Source organism: Rhamphochromis sp. 'chilingali', assembly GCF_963969265.1.
Source record: "Rhamphochromis sp. 'chilingali' genome assembly, chromosome: 19".
NCBI classification, from domain to species: Eukaryota; Metazoa; Chordata; class Actinopteri; order Cichliformes; family Cichlidae; genus Rhamphochromis; species Rhamphochromis sp. 'chilingali'.
Genome location: NC_137946.1, coordinates 9,977,735 through 9,996,953, shown reverse-complemented (window position 1 = coordinate 9,996,953; position 19,219 = coordinate 9,977,735). Strand labels below are relative to the sequence as shown.

Here is a 19,219-nt window from a genome sequence, read left to right as displayed (position 1 = left end):
TAAAAGGAAAAAGGTCACAGCTTGGCGAGGAGTTCTGTAATTCCTTACTTACAAAAAAAATTGTAAAATTTTGAACCATTATGAATAATAATTTGTTCATAATCACATAAAAATTTGTGATATGTCACTTAACTATTACCATTTTAAATAGTTATTTTAGTATTGATTAAAGACTTTTATGTGAGACGTGATGCTTGAAATGTATTACATTTTTTTTGTGCCTCATGTTGTATGACATGATTAAAAAGTATTATGTTTATGTATTTAATTTAGTTTAATAAATGGAACTATGAACCAAGCACTACGGATCAAATATTTACACAGTATGTTCTGTGCAAAAAAAGCAGTGCAGTCTGTTCATATTAGGTTTATTTTGAATGGATAACCGGAACTCATAAAATTCAATGTAGGTGACTTGACCTTGGAAGGACACTATCCGCCCTAGCGCGCACTCAGATTTCAGCTCTCTCCTCTCCGCTGTGGCGCAGCTCCCCGCTTCCCCCTCCACCCATTTCTCTCCTCTCATCCCCCCATTGCGATGTCGGTGTAAGGTCTGTGAGCTAACCACATATTAAAGCACCTCCAGAAAAAAAAAAGAATGGCGACCACACAAAAAGACCACATAAATATTTGGCGTATGCATCCAGTCTCACCAGACTTTCATCCGGTAATTAAAATTAGTTGTGCAGCATGTGGCAAAATATTAATCGCAGACTTACAGGGAATTGATGATATAACGTGAATATTTAGTTAAAATGTTTTATTTGGCAGATTCTCTTGGATTCACTATTGCGCAAGAAGTGAGGGGCGGTGGTAATGAATGGATCCGCCGAAATTCTCAGCGTAATAAAATACAAACGTGGGGAAACGTGTTCACAAACACAGACACATGTCCGGGAACTGGCTCATATTTGTCGTCCTTTGTCTGCTCCGAAGTCGCAAGGATGGTTAATTTGCCAGTGGCGATTCTGCAGCGCAGCCTACCGCATGGCGATCATTTAGGCAAGGCACAGCAGCAAGAAAGCATTGTACTGACAATCACAAGCTCCTCTCCACATGGATCACTGTCAGAGGCAGACCTCAGACTGTCAGGTCACATAATCGTATTAAAGAAGCCCCATAAAGGACCCCATAAAGCAGAAGTCTCATTCCTTGTATGAAACGTGATATACGATGTACAGGTGAATGATGACAAAATGATGACTATATATATATATATATATATATATATATATATATATATATATATATATATATATATATATATCAAATCAAATCAATTTATTTATATAGCACTTTTCACAGGATAAAAACCACAAAGTGCTTCACAGTAATATAAAACAGAATACATTAATAATCAAACATACAGCACAAATCTAATTAAAAGCCAATCTAAATAAATGAGTCTTAAGCTGCTTTTTAAAAGAATAAATACAATCAAGGCAACGTAATGATGGAGGGAGAGCAGTCCACAACCACCTCTAGTCTTAAAACGAGTTCGTGGGACTACCAACAGCCTTTGATTAGATGATCTCAGGCTGCGAGAGGGAGCGTGGGGTTCTAAAAGATCAGAAATGTAAGCAGGGGCATCACAATTCAAAGCTTTAAAAGTCAGTACCAAGATTTTAAAATGAATTCTAAAATGTACTGGAAGCCAGTGTAATGAACGTAACACTGGTGTCTTAGTTAAAAGCCTTGCGGCAGCATTCTGGACTAACTGGAGACGGTCAAGATTCCTTTTGCCCAAACAAAGAAAAAGACTGTTACAACAATCTAAGCGAGATGAAATAAAAGCATGAATAACCATTTCTAACTCAGACTGCAAAGTTCGCAGTTTGGAGATGTTTCTTAGCTAAAAAAGGCAATTCCTAAACAACTGGCAAGAGTGTTGTTCTAGGGACATGGCAGAATCAAAGATCACACCAAGGTACCTGAGGCTCAGGTGAACAGATGAGCCAAGAGAACCAAGATGCTGTTTGATTAGAGATATCTAATATAATATATGTGTGTTTGTGTGTGTGTGTGTGTGTGAAAGGGGGGGGGGGGGTAGTACTAAAGGAGCAACAGAATCATAGGAAATGATCATAAATCACAGAAAACCATGACAGAGGTTTGCTAGGTCAGTAACCATGGCTTGGGGTAGAGCCAGAACATAACACCTATCACACTATGAATACAAAGGAAGCTCTACTGATTACACATTATGAAGCTCAGAGCTTTATGGTGAATAACAAGGAAGAGTAATAGCAATTTGAGGTGAAAGCTAGCAAACCACTGGAAAAAAAATGACTTGTATCATTTCAATGTAAAAGGGCAGCATTTTGTTTCTGATTAAGCTAAGGTCTGGGAAATCGTTCCAAATCAGGAAAGCAAAGTCGGTCACAACAGCTGGCAAGGCTGTCCTGATAGCCTTAAGCAGAATAGATCACTGGATGAATGCATCCAATGGAGGAAAGCCATAATGTCTTCTTTGGCTATTTATGCACAGTTAGCTGGACCACTAGAATGTGTTGCAATAATAATCAAAGTTTTATCAGTATTTCTGCAACAAAACATCACTTTAATGTCAATGCCATATGCTACTGAGATATCATGAATCACCACATAGCTGAAGTAAAGAAAAAATGAGGAGAAAATAGGTTAAAACAGCCATCGATTTGTTTTTATTTAGTACACAGAAGATATTTTGCTACTTGCACAAAGCTGTTTCCCATCCTGCCCTAGAATTAGCATGTCTTTAGTCCCTAATTTGGATTTTTACAAGCTATTAAATTTCATCTTGGTGCTAATGCAGGGTTGTGATAGTGAAAAACAACAGGCACAAAAGAATTAAAGGTTTACAATATTAAGTCTCAGACCTCCTGTGTGAACTCCACACAGTTATGAAACAATATAATGATATGATAATAATGTAATAAAAAATATAATTAAGTAATTATTGAATATCGCCATATATAGAGAGGAGATAGAGGAGGTGGTGGACAAAATGGTGGTGGCTAACCAACTGGACATAGTGGTGGTAGACAAACATGAGAAGACGGCTGCAGTGATCGATGTAGCGGTTCCGAATGACAGCAACATCAGGAAGAAGGAACACGAGAAGCTCAAGAAATACCAAGGGCTCAGAGAAGAGCTCGAGAAGATGTGGAGGGTGAAGGTGACGGTGGTCCCAGTGGTAATCGGAGCACTAGGTGCGGTGACTCCCAAGCTAGGCGAGTGGCTCCAGCAGATCCCGGGAACAACATCGGAGATCTCTGTCCAGAAGAGCGCAGTCCTGGGAACAGCTAAGATACTGCACAGGACCCTCAAGCTCCCAGGCCTCTGGTAGAGGACCCGAGCTTGAAGGATTGACCGCCCACAGGGGCGAGTGTGTGTGTATGTGCATGTGCATGTTATAGATAGACACATTTTTCATTCAGATATTCTCCTTGCTGTTCACCTGGTTATAGGAACCATTTTGCATTTGTTGCATAAGACTTCTGTTTCCATAGCAACAGCAATTTGATGAATATGTGAGCTAAATTGGATGTGCTGTCCTCACACAGATCTATGCTTATTTATATTCCAACATAAAGAAAGGTCCGTGTTACGCTTACCAACAAAGAAAGAAGTGTGGGAGTACACCTTTCACCACAGAGATTTTTGAACTGATCTTAACTTTGCCTGCTGAGGAAAGTCTGTGCCTGTTCATGTTAATGTTCGATTTAACACAAGCCTTTTGTGACTTCTGCGACAGACATGGCCATTTTGCCAAACTGCACAGTATTTAATGGACTCCTGCTTGCATCTAAAACAACCAGCAGACGCATCATAAATGAGTGCAGCAGTAACCCCATGGCAAGGGCAACCATGCACATAGATAACCGGCCACAGGCATCACTCAAGATGGAGCATAAGTCACACTGCACTTCACTCCATCATAGTACATCCAGAAGATTACCCTCCAGTTCAACATTCACTATTTCCATCACTGGTCTCCCTGCGAGTGGGAAGCTTGCTTATTGGTATCCTGGTTATTCGTGTTTGTATATCCACATCTTTAATATTCAATACATACAACAAATTACAACAAACGCACCAAAATAGACAGATTTTGTCTGTGGAGATCTAGTGAAATAAACGGTAAATTTTGTAGATTCTGCAACAGATTTGTATCAGTGTCTTGTCCAGTGTGTCTCTCTAAATCAGAGTGACAGCCTGGTCATGTCCTTTTCTGCAATAATGTAATAACTGTTTTATCTTTGTCACACAGCCTCCTCACAAAATCAAACAAATGACAGGGATACTTTGCAGGAAACCTCTTTAGTTTTCTTTTAGCTGTAGTGAAGACCAAAGCTCTAGGTGATAAGACTCATGACCCCCATTGTGCATGGGCTCCAGCCAGGGTATCTTGGCTGCTCATCTGACTCATGCATAAATGGGTCAAGTTCTCACATGCTGTCTGACACTTTGACCGATAATGCTGCCAATCTAATAGCAACATGGGTTCCTAAATGAAACAACAAGGGTAAGCTTGTGTAGCAGGTAAAGCTGCTCTGATCTGACCTGATTAAATCAAGCGTTTAAAATTGTTTTTTTCTGAACATCATATCCAGATGACAAGTGTGATAACTATTTTATACTGGACGATCCAGCATTGCTCCTCTTCCATCCTCAGAAGTCAGACTGACCCAGTAACTTCTTGCCAAATCTGAGTGATGTCTTTATTATCCGATTTTAACAAATATGGGTCAGGTAAACCTTGTTTAACTCCGCCGTTGGAGGAGTTAAAGGAGGAGGGTTGGGCCTGGGGTTAGCAACCCCACCCCAGAGAAAATCTCAACCACTACAGGAAATGCCAATAAGAAAAACAGAGACTAACTTTCTGGAAGATGGAGGACCCCCGACAGTTCAGGGACGAATGACGCTAGGTGGTGAAAGCCGAAAGGAAGCCACCGAACCGATTCTCCTTTCAACCAGGAGAACCACTCTGGAGATCTAACTTTGGTGGCCCATACCCTGGGAGTGGTGACGGCAGTAGTAGTAGAAACCTACGGTAGTTTAGAAAAAACTGTAATGCTAAGTTGGAGTAGAGATTCCCTGCTAAAGGATAATCTTAATATTGCAAATACAATAAGTCTTAAGAGTGCACACATTTTACCATTGTTCACATTGATTAAGAGTTTCTAAATAATATTTTTGCCAAGGTTATCTGACTTTGCCTGAGTGTTCTGGTAGTGTAAGCGTCGACCTCACAGATTTTTGCCAAAAGTATTTGATTGTCTGCCTTCACACACATATAAACTTGTGTGACATCCCATTCTTTAGGGTTCAATATGATGTGGGTCCATCCTTTGCAGTTAGAACAGTGTCAACTCTTCTGAGATAGGCTTTCCACAAGGATTGGAAATATGTTTATGGGGATCTTTGACCATTTTTCCAGAAGCAAATTTGTGAGGTCAGACAGTGATGTTGAATGGGAAGCCTGGCTTGCAGTTTCCGCCCTAATTCATCCCAAATATGCTCTATCAGGTTGAGGTCAGAACTTTGTGCAGCCCAGGCAAGTTCTTCCACACCATTCATGTCTTTATGGACCTTGCTTTGTGCACTGGTGTGCAGTCATGTTGGAAGAAAAGAGGCCATCCCCAAATTGTTCCCACAAAGTTGGGAACATGAAATTGTCCAAAATATCTTGATATGCTGAAGCATTAAGAGTTCTTTTTACTGGAACTAAGGGGGTCAACTAAGAGGGGGACTAAGGGGGCCTCCACACACCTCCACACCATAATCCCCCACTCTACCAAACTTCAGACAAGTTCTGCTCTCGTGGCAACTGCCAAACCTAGATCTGTCCATTGGATTACCAGACAGAGAAGCGTGATTTGTCAGTCCAGAGAACACGTCTCTAGAGTCCAGTGGCGGTGTGCTTTATATCACTGCATCGGACACTTTGCATTGCAACTGCTGATGTAAGTCTTGCATGCAGCTGCTCGGCTATGGAACCACATTCATGAAATTTGGAGGTCTGTAGTGATTGACTGCAGAAAGTTGTCGACCTTGTGCACTAACCCCGATCTGTAATTTGATGTGCCCTTAGTTGCGGTTGTTCCCAATCACTTTGTTACACATCCACTAACATCTGACGGTGAAATATTTAGCTGTGAGGAACATTCACAAGTGGACTTGTTGCATAGGTAGCATCCTGCAGTTTCACACTGGAATTCGCTGAACTCCTGAGAGTGACCAATTCTTGTTTGTAGAAGCCGTCTGCATGCCTACATGCTTAATTTTATAGAACTGTGGCCGTGGAATTTATTGGAACATCTAAATTCAAAAATTTGGATGGGTGAGTGAATACTTTTTGGGAATATAATATGGGCTTATATAGAGTTATCTAGAGTGGACGATCCACAATGTAGGCACCAGATGTCTACTTTATATTTTAGGTATAATATTTGGTCACTGACTCCTTTTTTGAACTTCGTTTATTGGAGAAAAAAACCCCTGCTTAAACATGTGTTTAAAGCAACTAAATCAAAATCACATTAATTCATAAAAAGGAGAATTGTTTTAGGTTGATTATAGTTAATGCAAATCCACACACTGAAGCTGATCTAAAGCTGATCTAAAAGAAGCTTTTACAGTGGCCAAAATATAGACTTGAGTCAGTCCAGATAATCTGGTAAAAATATGCTTAAGCAGCTTCCCCAAAGCTCTGTTTTGAATATTGTATCTCAGTACTGAAGATTAAAACACACTGCCACACTTAACGGATCGATATAGTGCTGTGTGATGAGCTAGCTGCAAACAAAAACATTTCTTTTTACTGTGAGGCAGATAGATTTTAAAATGATTTATAATGAAGCCCACACATTAGATATGGAAGCACTGCAGCATTGCAGAAAAAAGTGGTGATGATGTGTAATGGGGTGCTTAATTGCATACCTCTTCAGACCACAAAGTTGTCTGAAAAAAAACCTCAAAACAACTTCTACTACATTACAGATTACAGCAGAGAGGAGTTTGTTTTTTTAAGTGCTGCTGCTTCACTATAAGTGCACTCTGAAAACACTTAACCTAACCTAACATCGGTTTGATTTTCCACATTTGCCTGCTCTGTTTGGGTTCACAGTGGGACAAGAATCACTGAACAGAGCACCCTGGGCAGGTCACCAGTTTTATTGCATTGAAACTGTGTGGATCCCTAAACAGATCAGAGCTGGGTGGCTAGACAGTGCTGCCCTAAATACTGCAGCACAGTTATCAGAGGTTTTGGCTTCCAGAGTGAATCATGACAGTTTATTTTTTACTGGTGGGAACTGTTTCAGTTTAGTCTTTCTGACAATTTACATTGTCAGGATACAAAATCTTTTCTTTCCTCCTGAAATCTACTTTTTAATTTGTATTTACATTTTAGATTTTGGTTTACCTTTTAATTACAGTATGATGACCTTGTGCAGTACAGTACTTATAAACATTGTAAAACAGTTAAACATTCTAGGAACCAGTGTGATTAAAAGTACCCTTTTGAACTGTAGTTGCACTCTGCTCGTGTTTATCACTGGTGGGTTGCACAACAATTTCAATAACATGGACTGCGTTGGTTTAAAAAACGTAGCTCTCCTGAGGGAAGAGTTGGCGGGAACAGCACTCAGCACATGGGATGTAGCCACAGTTGCACTGCTCATTTGCACTGACCTACTTCAGGATCTTTTAAAGCACAAGTTACTTAAGAACTTTTGGGCCTTCTCTATAGTATTGTGTAATTTTACAAGGTGCTGTATTTCTGAACTGACCAGCATACAGCTGAGACACAGGACTGTTTCTCAATTTTATTATCCAAATCTACTAGATTTCAGTCAATACTATCCTTAATAGTTTTATTATATACAGGTATTGATTTTGTTTGAAAAGCAAGCCAGATCATTACTGTGAAAGACACTGTAAATCACATCAATCCAGGTATGGAAGTTGTTATTATTTAGCCAGATAACAGATAGAAATTTGCTGTTATTGATAGCAGTGGCAATAGCTAGTGATACAAATTCACAGTACTCTCATACATGAGTCTGCCATAGGACTACAAACTAAAAGCCCTGTGTGGCCACAGCGAAGAGCAGACTACTGCAATTTGGCTCATGGCTTTTACTAATCCTGACAAAGCTATTATTTGTCTGCTTCTGTGATTTGAACTGCAGGCACATCTCCTTTATTTAGTTTTCAATTTCCAAGAATTAGTACAGAGCGTTATAAAGAGAAACTGGGTCAAAATGTGTGTATGTGAGGGAATTTGAGAGAGCAAGGAAGAGGGGGAAGAGAGAACATCATATTGAAGAAGTCACTTCTGATCACTTCAGCTTCATTCTTCATTAGAGAAACAATAGAAAGACAGATTAAAAAGCTTTATTCAAACTAGCATGATCAGGCAGAACATTTAAGCCAAATAAGCAACATCAAAATCTGACAATTGACTAGACTTGAAAACAAAGCAAGACCATTCTCACCCATACTGTCTTTGATTCATTAAATGGGATGGAACTGGCTAACATTTGATGCGACTCTCAAAGCATACTGTACAATCTGACTGGCAAATAAGCGAGAAGGAGAAAAGTAAAAAAAAAAACTGAGCTGTGTACGCATGAGAATTACTCACGTTTACAATACTGAGCACAAGCACCTCCTGTGCCATTCAGTCACAGTGAATACAGAAAATATCAAAAAAGTCTACTGTAGAAAAAACAAAGTACAAAGCACTTCATTTTACAGTAAATGCATGTTTTTTTTTTGTTGCTTTTTTTTTGTTTGTTTCTTTGTTTTTAACTGAAAACCTGCTCTGAAACCAAAAGGCTGAGCCCCACCCAACAAGAAATTCAAGGTATTGTATCATGGGTGTCAGTGTAATTTGTAATACTAGTGGAATGCCATTATTTCATTCATCAACAGTCATGTTTATTTTTTACAATGCAGAAGGCACACAAAGAGCTCATCGTATGTGCAATTCTAAAAAAAATCATTTTAAACACTGTTCGAATTGGTTCAGGCATGAATTAAACATATAAAACGTTCTTCACAGTGAGAAATCGTTTATTACGTGACATCGTTAGCCTGACAGACAGCCAGAAAGATGTGTTTATGTCTGGGAAGCCTGGTGCAAAAGAGAGGAAGAGAGGTTCAATTTCACTGACTCTAAATGTGAAGACTGATACTTCCTGAAATCTTCTACCTTCACTGCATTACTGAAGGGAGTGCTCCGATCACATTTAGATTCAGATTCAAAGTGCTGGCATCTGCTTAATGCTTTTCACGCTCCACGTATGGGTTCAGCAGATTTCTGAACTTGCAGAGTCTGCACTTTAATGCTGTGAGCATAATTAACACTGCGCTCTTCTTCTCATAATCCAATACTTTTACCACATACAGTTACATTTGATCAATTAGCACCCTAATAAGTGGTATTAATAAGCTCCTTGTTTCTGAGTCATGAAAGTCCTGGGCTTATTCGTAGTGCAACAGCGCTACTTTTGAGGTCAAGAGAAGTATTCTAGTTTTATTATTTATATATTAATATGTACACCATCAAAACAACATTACGTACACTAAACTACAAATATGCAACAAAAAATGCCCTCAAAGAAGCTCACAAAAGCAGCATTAAAAGTTACTACCAAAAAATATATAAAAACAATAATATTCCTAAATTGCCATGCCTGTACCTGATATCCCTTTGTACCCTGGCAAAGATAAATACATTTGGATATACTTGCTCTATATTATTCCTTTGTTTTCATATTAAATTAATCAATTTGCACTTTGTGCAATGAGTGAACACAGTTATTATTTGAACTGTGAACTTTTAAGGAAATGAGCCCGAAGAGATGATAGCTTGTAATAAGCAAATCTTCTCACAGACAGTTAAACTGACATTTGATATTTGATTGTGTTTTTTCAAAATACGGTTCATTGTGTCTGAGAGTTGTACATGTCCCCCACTCTGGCCTCACCCCACTCTGTGATTACCTCAGTTAAAAAAAAAAAAAAAAAGAGGTGTAAGCGCACCCCTCCTCCAGACCCCTTGCTTAGTACAACGTAATGAGACAAGCTCAAACTACAGTGTGAAAATGAAAATTGTTCAATATTTGTGTAGTTCAATATTTTTGTGTAGCTCATACACCTCAGATAAAAAACGTAAATCTGTTGTTAGTTAACTTTTGTAATCTTGTTATCGTCCCTATACGACTAATCTATCTACAATCAAATGAAAAGAGAAACAATGTATCACCTATAATGTGATTGTTTTTTTTTAGTTTTCTTATCTTTCATTCTTTTTCATCACTTTGACACATTCATAACTTCTCTAGTACAACAAATACTGTTTAAAAAATTTAAAATTGAATAAAATCTTTTTTTTGCTCTTTTTCTTAGAAACTTACTACAGCTGTTTTCACACTTGCACTGTGGGCCTAAACTTTCCTCAGCATTAACCAGCAGAGCTCTACGTGAGAAAGCAAATGTCATTTTGGACATTTAACAGTCTTTACCCTGACAGCTCTTTAGTAAAAACACCATGTAACATCTGAATGCACCCATTTGAGACTAGAGCAGGTAATTGCCCAGTGAATTCACAGCAAGTGTGCTTTCTGCACACTCCGCCAAGGCAGCACTCTCGTCTATCTGGTAATGAGAAAGCATCTGACACCGACTATTCCCCTTTTGCGTGCTACATGTGAAAAGGGCAATTGTAGACAATGTCCTTCAGTAATTCTCTCAATATTTTCTGGAGCACATGTGTGAAAACAGCTCAACTAAAAGCATATGAATCTTACTAACCAGCAAGACCCATAATAGAGTAGAAACGTTTTATTAAAAACCGAAAAAGAAACAAGACAAAAAGGCTGAATCAGTGACATAACCAGCTGCAGTTATGTTATATCAGTATTATGGAAGAAGCATATTCACCCTGATTCACTTGTATATTTAGGTTTAGGCATATTTTGAACTCTTGCTTATATGAAATGCTGCCTGACTTGAACTTAAGAATATTGCAAAGTACTGAAGGTTTCTACAACTACAACACTCAGCTTAAACTCTGGAGAAAAAAGGCAAAATTGTCTATTTAAAAGTTTCAGAACATCATGAAGGGAATGATTTATGACATGAGGTCTGCTCAGTAATGTCCACATATCCTGCCAGAAACTATTTCAAATTGTTGTCTGAATACTTAGTTGTAGAATCATGCAGATTCATGCTTAAAAGATTAACAAAGCTGGAAGGCTGAGGTGGTTAGTGGCCAATGGAGGAAGCAGAGAGAAAGAACAGCTGGAGCAGAGGGACTAGCAGATGTTTTTTTTGTTTCTGTTTTTTTTTTTTTTTTTTACATCTTCTTTGTGAGTCACAGGGAAGATTTTTTAGCCAAAGACTCCCATGAAGAGATGATTATATCATGGCAGTTCTCTTCTGGGCCCCTGCTGAGAGAAAGAACATAGAATTAGCCAACACAGGAAGTAAGTCTTAATATAAACTTACAGAAAGTCCTCACTCATGCAACAGTGGATCGTGACTGGTTACTGCCACCATCATTGACATGTCAATAGACGTTAGGGACTTTTAAATTGAAAGATAAGTCACTAAATCAATCATAATCAGGATTGTTTTTTAAATTTGTTTTTTTTTTAAAAAAAATCAATCTACAAATTTAAAAATACAAAAAAATTTGTTTGACTAACATACATGACTAAAATAAAATATCAAAGTCATTAACTGAAATAAGGGAAGCAGAAGGTGTGACTAAAGCATGCACAAGCAAGCATCACAATGTGCTATTTGGTATTTTGGTATGCCAATATTAAACTGTCTAATGTTTTTTTGACGTGGGGGGAAAAGAATAGGGCATAATTCATTTGCGACATTTAAAACGTCACCTAACAGAGTTTATATGTGGAGATCTGAGTTTATATAGTCACTGCTCTCAGGTATGCTGAGAATCCACTCAGGGCAATTCATTCTTTAATCCTTTTTTTATGTCTGTGCCATCACTTTTGCCCTGAATCTCTACCAAGCTAGCCAGATGTGCGCAACACAGATCTGACAAGCAGCCAATTTTATTCTAATCTCAGCTCTTGTTATAAGCTGATACATGGTTTTCTCACTTCAGAGACCAGCCAATTTAGATTTTAATGCTCACAGTAGCAGTGAATTAGAGGGGAGTGTTGTTTTTTTGTGGGCTAGTGTAACCTGTTCTATTTAATCAGGAAAATATCTTGGGAAATGATTTCAGCAAAAAAAAAAAGGAAGAATCAGAAAAAAAAATTGTATAAAATCCAAATTTTTAGAGCCAAACGAAGAACGAACACCAAATAGAAAGAGATAGAAAATGTCTACACAATTATAGTGGCTCTACAGATGTAGTTAGCAACCAGCATACCTCCAGTTGTAGAATGGACTTCCTTTCATTTTGAGTACTTAAGAATAGAAAAAAAGAGACAAATTCAGTGGTAATGCAGACACTCGAACTCACGCTCACAATACATCCACATCATACATGGGTGTTTGTCTCTTTCCCTCCATATGCCCCCGTACAACATGCATATTTATGCTGATCATTCAGCGGATCACTCGATTCAGTTTACTCTGCAGGTCCAGCTGTACAAACAGAAACAACATCTGGATCATTTTTTTTTAGCATCCATGCATTGTTGATAGTCTACAGTGTGCCAGAACACTGCTAGAGACTCAAGAGGCATCTCGCTTGTCCTTGAAGACAACCCTCCCACGTCTGATCTTCTTTGTAGTACTCCCCCTCTTGCACCTACCAGTTATGCTATTATTCTGTGCTATGCATCTGCAGTACATGACCTACATGCTACATAAGACATCAAAAAGTGACAATTTTTTGTGGGGTGGACTTGTTTGGCCTAATTATGCAATAGCAGCACTGATGATTTGCTCTAGAAACACATGCTTGATGAAAAAACTAAACTAAACTAAATAAATTGAGCTGTCCTCTTACTTGTAACTTATTTCCAATAATTTTGAAAATAGGTGCATTATTATTCATTACAATATACATTTCACTTGATTAATGTCAATGAAATTACTTATAGTCATTATCAAATTCATCCATTCTAAAAACTTTAGCCCCACTTTTATTTTCAACTCATATCAGATTTCAGACTGCAGAGAAAACTAGCCCATCAGACCCATGACACAGACCCAAGGTAAATAATAGAAAGCGCTTTGATTTTTCAGTCAGTCGTGTCATCCTGAATGCATTTCAAAGTACAAGCGAGGAGTCACTGCAGTGGAAGAAGTACTAAGATCCTTTGCCCAAGTAAAAGTACCAGTCCTACACTTTTAAACAGCCTGAATTAACATTCAAAATCCTTCATAAATATTATTATTAAACACACTGAAAAATGACACATTATTACATATTACAGTACGTCATTTGATTTATATACAGTTCAATAGTTTAAACTAAGCCAGAGGTTGGCCTCCTTCAGGGGATCCCGAGACTTGGTAAAATCTTCACTTCAGGATTAACCTCAAACTTGCAATATTTACTTCTGAAATGTTGTCGAGTATAAGTACAGTATTTCTGATTTATACTTGAATGCAGGTTGAAGGAAACTTCAACTCAAGTGTTTTCACGCTTGTATGCTTTTCATACAAGTTTCACACAAGACAGATACAAACTTTATAAGATTTATATATATCTTTTCCATATGGGCAATTTCAACGTTTTTAAGCTTTTTACCAAACCCATCCGATATTTCTACATACCTCCAGTGTTGATGCTCTGGAATCTGTGGTCTCACTTGGCCCTATGCTCCTGGGTATGCTGGAAACAAAATACCCAGCTCCTTTGGGAATTATGGGCTGTCTCACGACCACTTTGCCCTTCCTGGTCTCTGCGAGGAACAAGCTGTACCAGTAGGCATCGCTGGAGATCAGCGTGGAATCTGCGATAGTGGAGCTTCTCTGGCTGATCACGCTGTTCCTGCTGATCACACTATTTCTATTGGCTGGAGGGATCTTGATGGCCTTTGGCTTTGGTTTTTGACACTTGAGCACAATAATAACTAAGATGGTTATCAGTAGCAGAAAGGACACGGCTCCTAAACCGATCACTAAATAGAGGTTTAGGTCAGTGAACATGTCATAGTCTAGTGGAAGCTCTGTAGTCTCTGAAAAGGCCATTGCATGTTCCACTGTTGATATCTTGATGGTGACAGTAGCAGAAAGAGAAGGTTGACCATTGTCTTTAGCAACAATTACCAGCCTCTGTTGTCTTGGATCTCTGTAACTAAACATCCTTGTTGTCCGGATCTCACCGTTGTACTGATCCAGGCTAAAGAGGGTTGAATCGCTGATCTGAAGTAGCTGATATGTGACTCTGGCGTTCTGCTCAGAGTCTGCATCAATGGCGATCACTTTGGCCACCAAATGTCCCTTATCAGTCGACCTCGGTATCACCTCCTCTACAACAGAGCCCTGTGCGCGCCAAGGTGACACTATGAGAGGGGTGTTGTCATTTTGATCCAGAATAATAATATGCACGGTACAATTGGTGCTCAGCGGGGGAACACCAGAGTCTCTTGCCTCAATGTGGAAAAGAAAGTCCCTTTCTCTCTCATAATCAAAGGTCTTCAGGGCATAAAGATCACCATTCTCAGGATTGATGGAAAACAACATCGACATAGAAGTGTTAACGATTTCTTTCTCCATTATGAAATAAACCAAGTACTGGTTCTCATTCAGATCTGGGTCAAATGCGCTCAGAGATGTCAATAATGCCCCCGGTGGATTGTTCTCCATGACATGGATTGTGTAGAACGACTGGGAGAATGTAGGTGCATTGTCATTGATATCCAGTATCTCCAAAGTGATGGTTTCATTTTCCGATAAGGGTGGCACACCTTTGTCTGTCACTCTCAGTATGATGTCATATTTGCTTATTACCTCTCTGTCCAGTGGTTTTGACACTAGCATTTCAAAGTAACCCTCAGAGGACTTGCTTAAGAGAAACGGTAACGTTTCTTGCCTATTTAGAGAGAGCTCCACTTCTCCGTTGGCTCCAGAGTCCCTGTCGCTCACACTGACCACTGCAATCAGCGTCCCTACAGAGACATCCTCAGTCAGCGAACTTTTCAGAGACTTGATAGTCACTTCAGGGTAATTATCATTGAGATCTGTCACAAACACTGTGACTTTACAGTGTCCGGACAGAGGGTTCGTCCCTCTGTCCTGTGCCTGTATGTGCATCTCAAAACTCTGACTCTCTTCATAATCGATCACCCCCTTCACCTTGATCTCACCTGAATTTGGATCAAGTGAGAATAGCGCTTGTGTCTTCTCCGATGTGTACAGTGTGTGTGAGTATACCAACTGGGCGTTTGTGCCTTCGTCTAAGTCTGTTGCATTTAAGGTCATGACCACCGTTCCTGCTGCCGAGTTCTCCGAGACATTGACTGCATATACCGGCTGACTGAATATGGGGGCGTTGTCGTTGATATCCAGGACGTTAATAATGATGCTGGCTGTGCCGGAGCGAGGAGGCACACCTCCATCCACAGCGGTTAGAATTAAATCGTGAACAGCATGCTCCTCACGGTCCAAATTACCACTAAGCACTAAATCGACATATTTGGAGCCATCGCTGCCGGTCTGGATGTCGATGTTGAAGTATTTGCTTTCACTGAGATAGTAGGTCTTGATTGAATTCGCCCCCACATCCGCATCCACGGCGTTTGTCAGTGAGAATCTCTCACCGGGAAGGGTTGCCTCCGAAATGTCTAAGTGCATTGTCTTTCTGCGAAACACCGGCGCGTTGTCATTTATGTCCATAATTTCCAGCTCGATGTTAAAAATGCGAACCGGGCTTGAAAGTATGACATCCATTTTCAGAAAACACGAGGTTGTTTTAGTCATGCATATGCTTTCCCGGTCTATCTTCTCGCGGATAACCAGCTCCCCCGTATCTTTGTTGATGTCGAGGTAATTTTTACTGTGAATGACATCGAGTTTTGCTTTGCGCTCCTCCAAACTGCGAATATCCAGACCCAAATCTGTGGCCAGATTAGCAACAAAGGAACCCTCTTCCATTTCCTCCGGAATAGAGTACCGAGTGATGGAGAGCGCAAATCCCCACATTGCAAAGAACGAAAAAACACCCACCACTAACCGTGTCCGTAAAGATGCAGGGATAAGCGCCATCGTGTTTTGGTATATATCTTATTATTATTTTAAAGGAATTAATGAAACAAATCCGTTCTTACGCTCAAGTTGTCTTGATGTAGGGGAGCGCCGGTGTCATTCATTGCCTCCACGACTTGTAGCTGTAGCTGCAGCAGGCCATTTACAGCACAGTGCCGCTGGAGGAGGAGAGGGGGGGCTCTCACAGCCCTGCTCTGCAGGGGCGTATGCAACGTCTGAGCAGGGCTTGAGCAGACTGGCGAGGTCTCCTCAGTGAAATTAAAGGGTGCCCATATGGAACCCTTCTTTCTTTCTTTGTGTTTTTTAAAGAATATTTTTGGCATTTTGTGCAACAGCTTGCATCATGTGTTGTCTAATAGAGCATAGAGCAAAAAAAAAAAAAAATTAATTGATTGATTGATTAAAAAAAAAAAAAAAAAAAGAAATGGATGGCTGGCTGACAGATGGCTGACTGGATTAAAAAACAAAAAAACAAAGAAAAAACAGCAACAACAGCAATAATAACTAGTTCCGGTTAATGTATTTTTAAAAATTAATATTTGATAATTAACTCATTCTTTGCATAATAGCAGCGTCTTTGATTAAGAGCAAATCATAGGCTTTAGAAAAATCATAAATTTGGTGAGCATGTGTTTGCTCATCTCTGGTCCTCTGATGTTATGAAAGTCCATTCATTCAGTCACTTCCACTTTTCAGGGTCGCAGGAGCCTATTCCAGCTGTGATAGGGCAAGAGGCGGGGTACACCAGTCTGTCACAGGGCTAACACACAAAGACAGACAACCATTCACACTCAGGAATTGAACTCAGGACCTTCTTGCTGTGCAGCAACAGTGCTAACCACCGTGACACCGTGCTGCCTGTTATGAAAGTCAAACAATATAATCAATTGAGTCAGAAGAGTTAACAGAATCATATCCCTTTATGTCTCATTTTTAAAATCATGTTCATTTCATCACCGTCGTCGCTCTGTGATGCCTTTCTGTGTGGAGTTAGCATGCTGTCCCCATGTTTGCGTGGGTTCTGTCAGGGACTGGCAGTTACTGGGGTTAGGTTAACTGGTGATTCTAAAATTTGGCATCAATGTGAGTGTGAATGTTGTTGCTCTCTTTCTCTGTGTTTGCCCTGTGTCAGACTGGTGACCTGTCCAGTATATCGGTGTACCCCGGTGTACTCCATCTTTCACCCTATGACAGCTGGAATAGACTCCAGGCCCCCTCTGAAGTGGAGAAGCAGAAGAAAAGGAATGGATGTCAGAAACGGACGCCATGGAGGTGTTGCCAAATTTATCTGCTGTAGCTCTCACTGTTACTTGACAAAGAAATGAAGGAGATGCTTTTTATGACCCTCAAAGGTGCTCAGCGGTAAACATGATACAGTGCAACCTAAGGCACCCACACGAAGAAGAAAAATGTACCAAAGTGCCCAAATGGATAGAGTATGTATGAAATGTAATGTTTTTTGTAAGTACCCAAACAACAACAAGAAAACACAATAAAGTGACTTTGAATGAAGAATGGGGCTTCAATTGGGGTGAGCTGAGGAAAAGTGGATACTGCAGTTCAGGACAGCGCCTCATTCATTTGAATGAAAGTTGCTTATCAGTGCATATACCAAAGGTCCTCCATGAGGTACTTACATCTGCTTCCACATTTTAGGCCCGTGAGCATGCACATTAGTTCTCATTTAGGACATGTGCAACCAAGACCCTCATTTGCTGAACTGATTGACTTTCTGTTGGCTCCCAGCACACATGAAAGGCCTCTGATAAGATAATCATGCAGCTGTTACAGACTCTCCAGAGCCAAATTAAATGAATTAAACAGCTTGAAAAAAACAAACAAACAATAATTTCGGATGCTCTGAAAAAAAAGTATCCATCATCTTACAAGAGTTCTTTTTCCAATGTATGTGTAAGGGACAAACGATCTTCGGATCAGTGTGCATCATGTGCATTGTTCGTGTTCTGCTTTTGATTCTATTTTCAGGTTTTCTTAGTTTTAGATATGATTACTTTTTTAATCATTAAATATAGTTACTGTTTCACTTTTCCTGCCCTATTGTGTTCTATGTGTCTGTGGTTTAATCTCAGTTTCGGTGTTAGGTGTGCCCTCATTTTGTTACATCCTGTTTTATTTGGGCAGCTTCAGTCGCTTGTGTTTGTTCCCAGCTTGGTTTCTTGTCTTCTTGGATTAGTTTCAGCAGTATCTCATTACCCTGGTGTTTCGCATATCCTCTCCTCCTGTGTCTGTTTTCAGTTTGCTTTAGTTCATTGTCCCTTTGCATTCTTTTCCAGGCTGTTCTCTGAAGACAGCCCTCTGCTGTCGCCCCAAGGTTTTGTGGACTTTGTTTTTGGCTGCCACTTGGAGTGAAAAAAGCTAATCACTTAATAAATCATTTGGATCCACGAAACATTCAAACATGACAGAGTATCCTTCTGACCACTTAATGCATGCATTTCCAGAGGCCCATGCAAACTTTTTCAGTTTGCTTGAGCAACTGAAAAATGCAACTTGCATTTGCAACAAGAAAGATTTTTAAAGGGTTATTCTGTTATTAATGGCCAAAAAGAGTCAAGCTCTTAAAAAGTATGCTAAATGGAGGTAATGATTCAGTCAAAGGTTAAAGTTCCAAAAGCAAGGGGAAAAACAGAAGATTGTTTGCAATAAGGACAAAGAGTCCAACTTGAAAATCCAGGCATATAAAAAATATATATATAAAAGCTTTAATCATTTTAAATGGTCACATTTTGTTTCATGTATATTTTAAAACCATCTAAAAGTGTTATTTTAAACTGGAGATGCAGTCTTTTTTCTTCTTCTTCTTTTTTACTAACTTTACTGATGAGATGTCAGTGAAGACAACCCGTCACCCTTTAGTTTAGCTTCTTTTTTTTTTTTTACCTCCATGTCTTCATGCAGCCTGAGTCTCTTCTACTAATCCTGTGATGCAAAGTTTCCTTTTCCTTTTGAGCTAAGCTACTGCAAAGAAGCTTCAGTCTCCCCCTTTAATACAGCCTATGCAGCATAC

At 39.5% G+C, this 19,219-nt stretch overlaps 1 protein-coding gene across 1 annotated transcript in view; it reads right to left on the bottom strand.

Moving 5' to 3' along the window:
- Positions 1–11,317: 11,317 nt before the first annotated feature.
- Positions 11,318–19,219, bottom strand: part of LOC308387118 (protocadherin alpha-C2-like) — a 22,101-nt gene continuing 14,199 nt past the window's right edge. Inside the window, exons 6-9 of the mRNA XM_080867016.1 lie at positions 17,567–17,574; positions 13,759–16,208; positions 12,401–12,437; positions 11,318–11,444 (exon numbers count right to left, since the gene is read on the bottom strand). Of these exons, the coding sequence (XP_080723142.1) occupies positions 12,426–12,437; positions 13,759–16,208; positions 17,567–17,574 (2,470 nt within the window). The 3' untranslated portion in view covers positions 11,318–11,444; positions 12,401–12,425. The remainder of the gene's footprint in view (positions 11,445–12,400; positions 12,438–13,758; positions 16,209–17,566; positions 17,575–19,219) is intronic.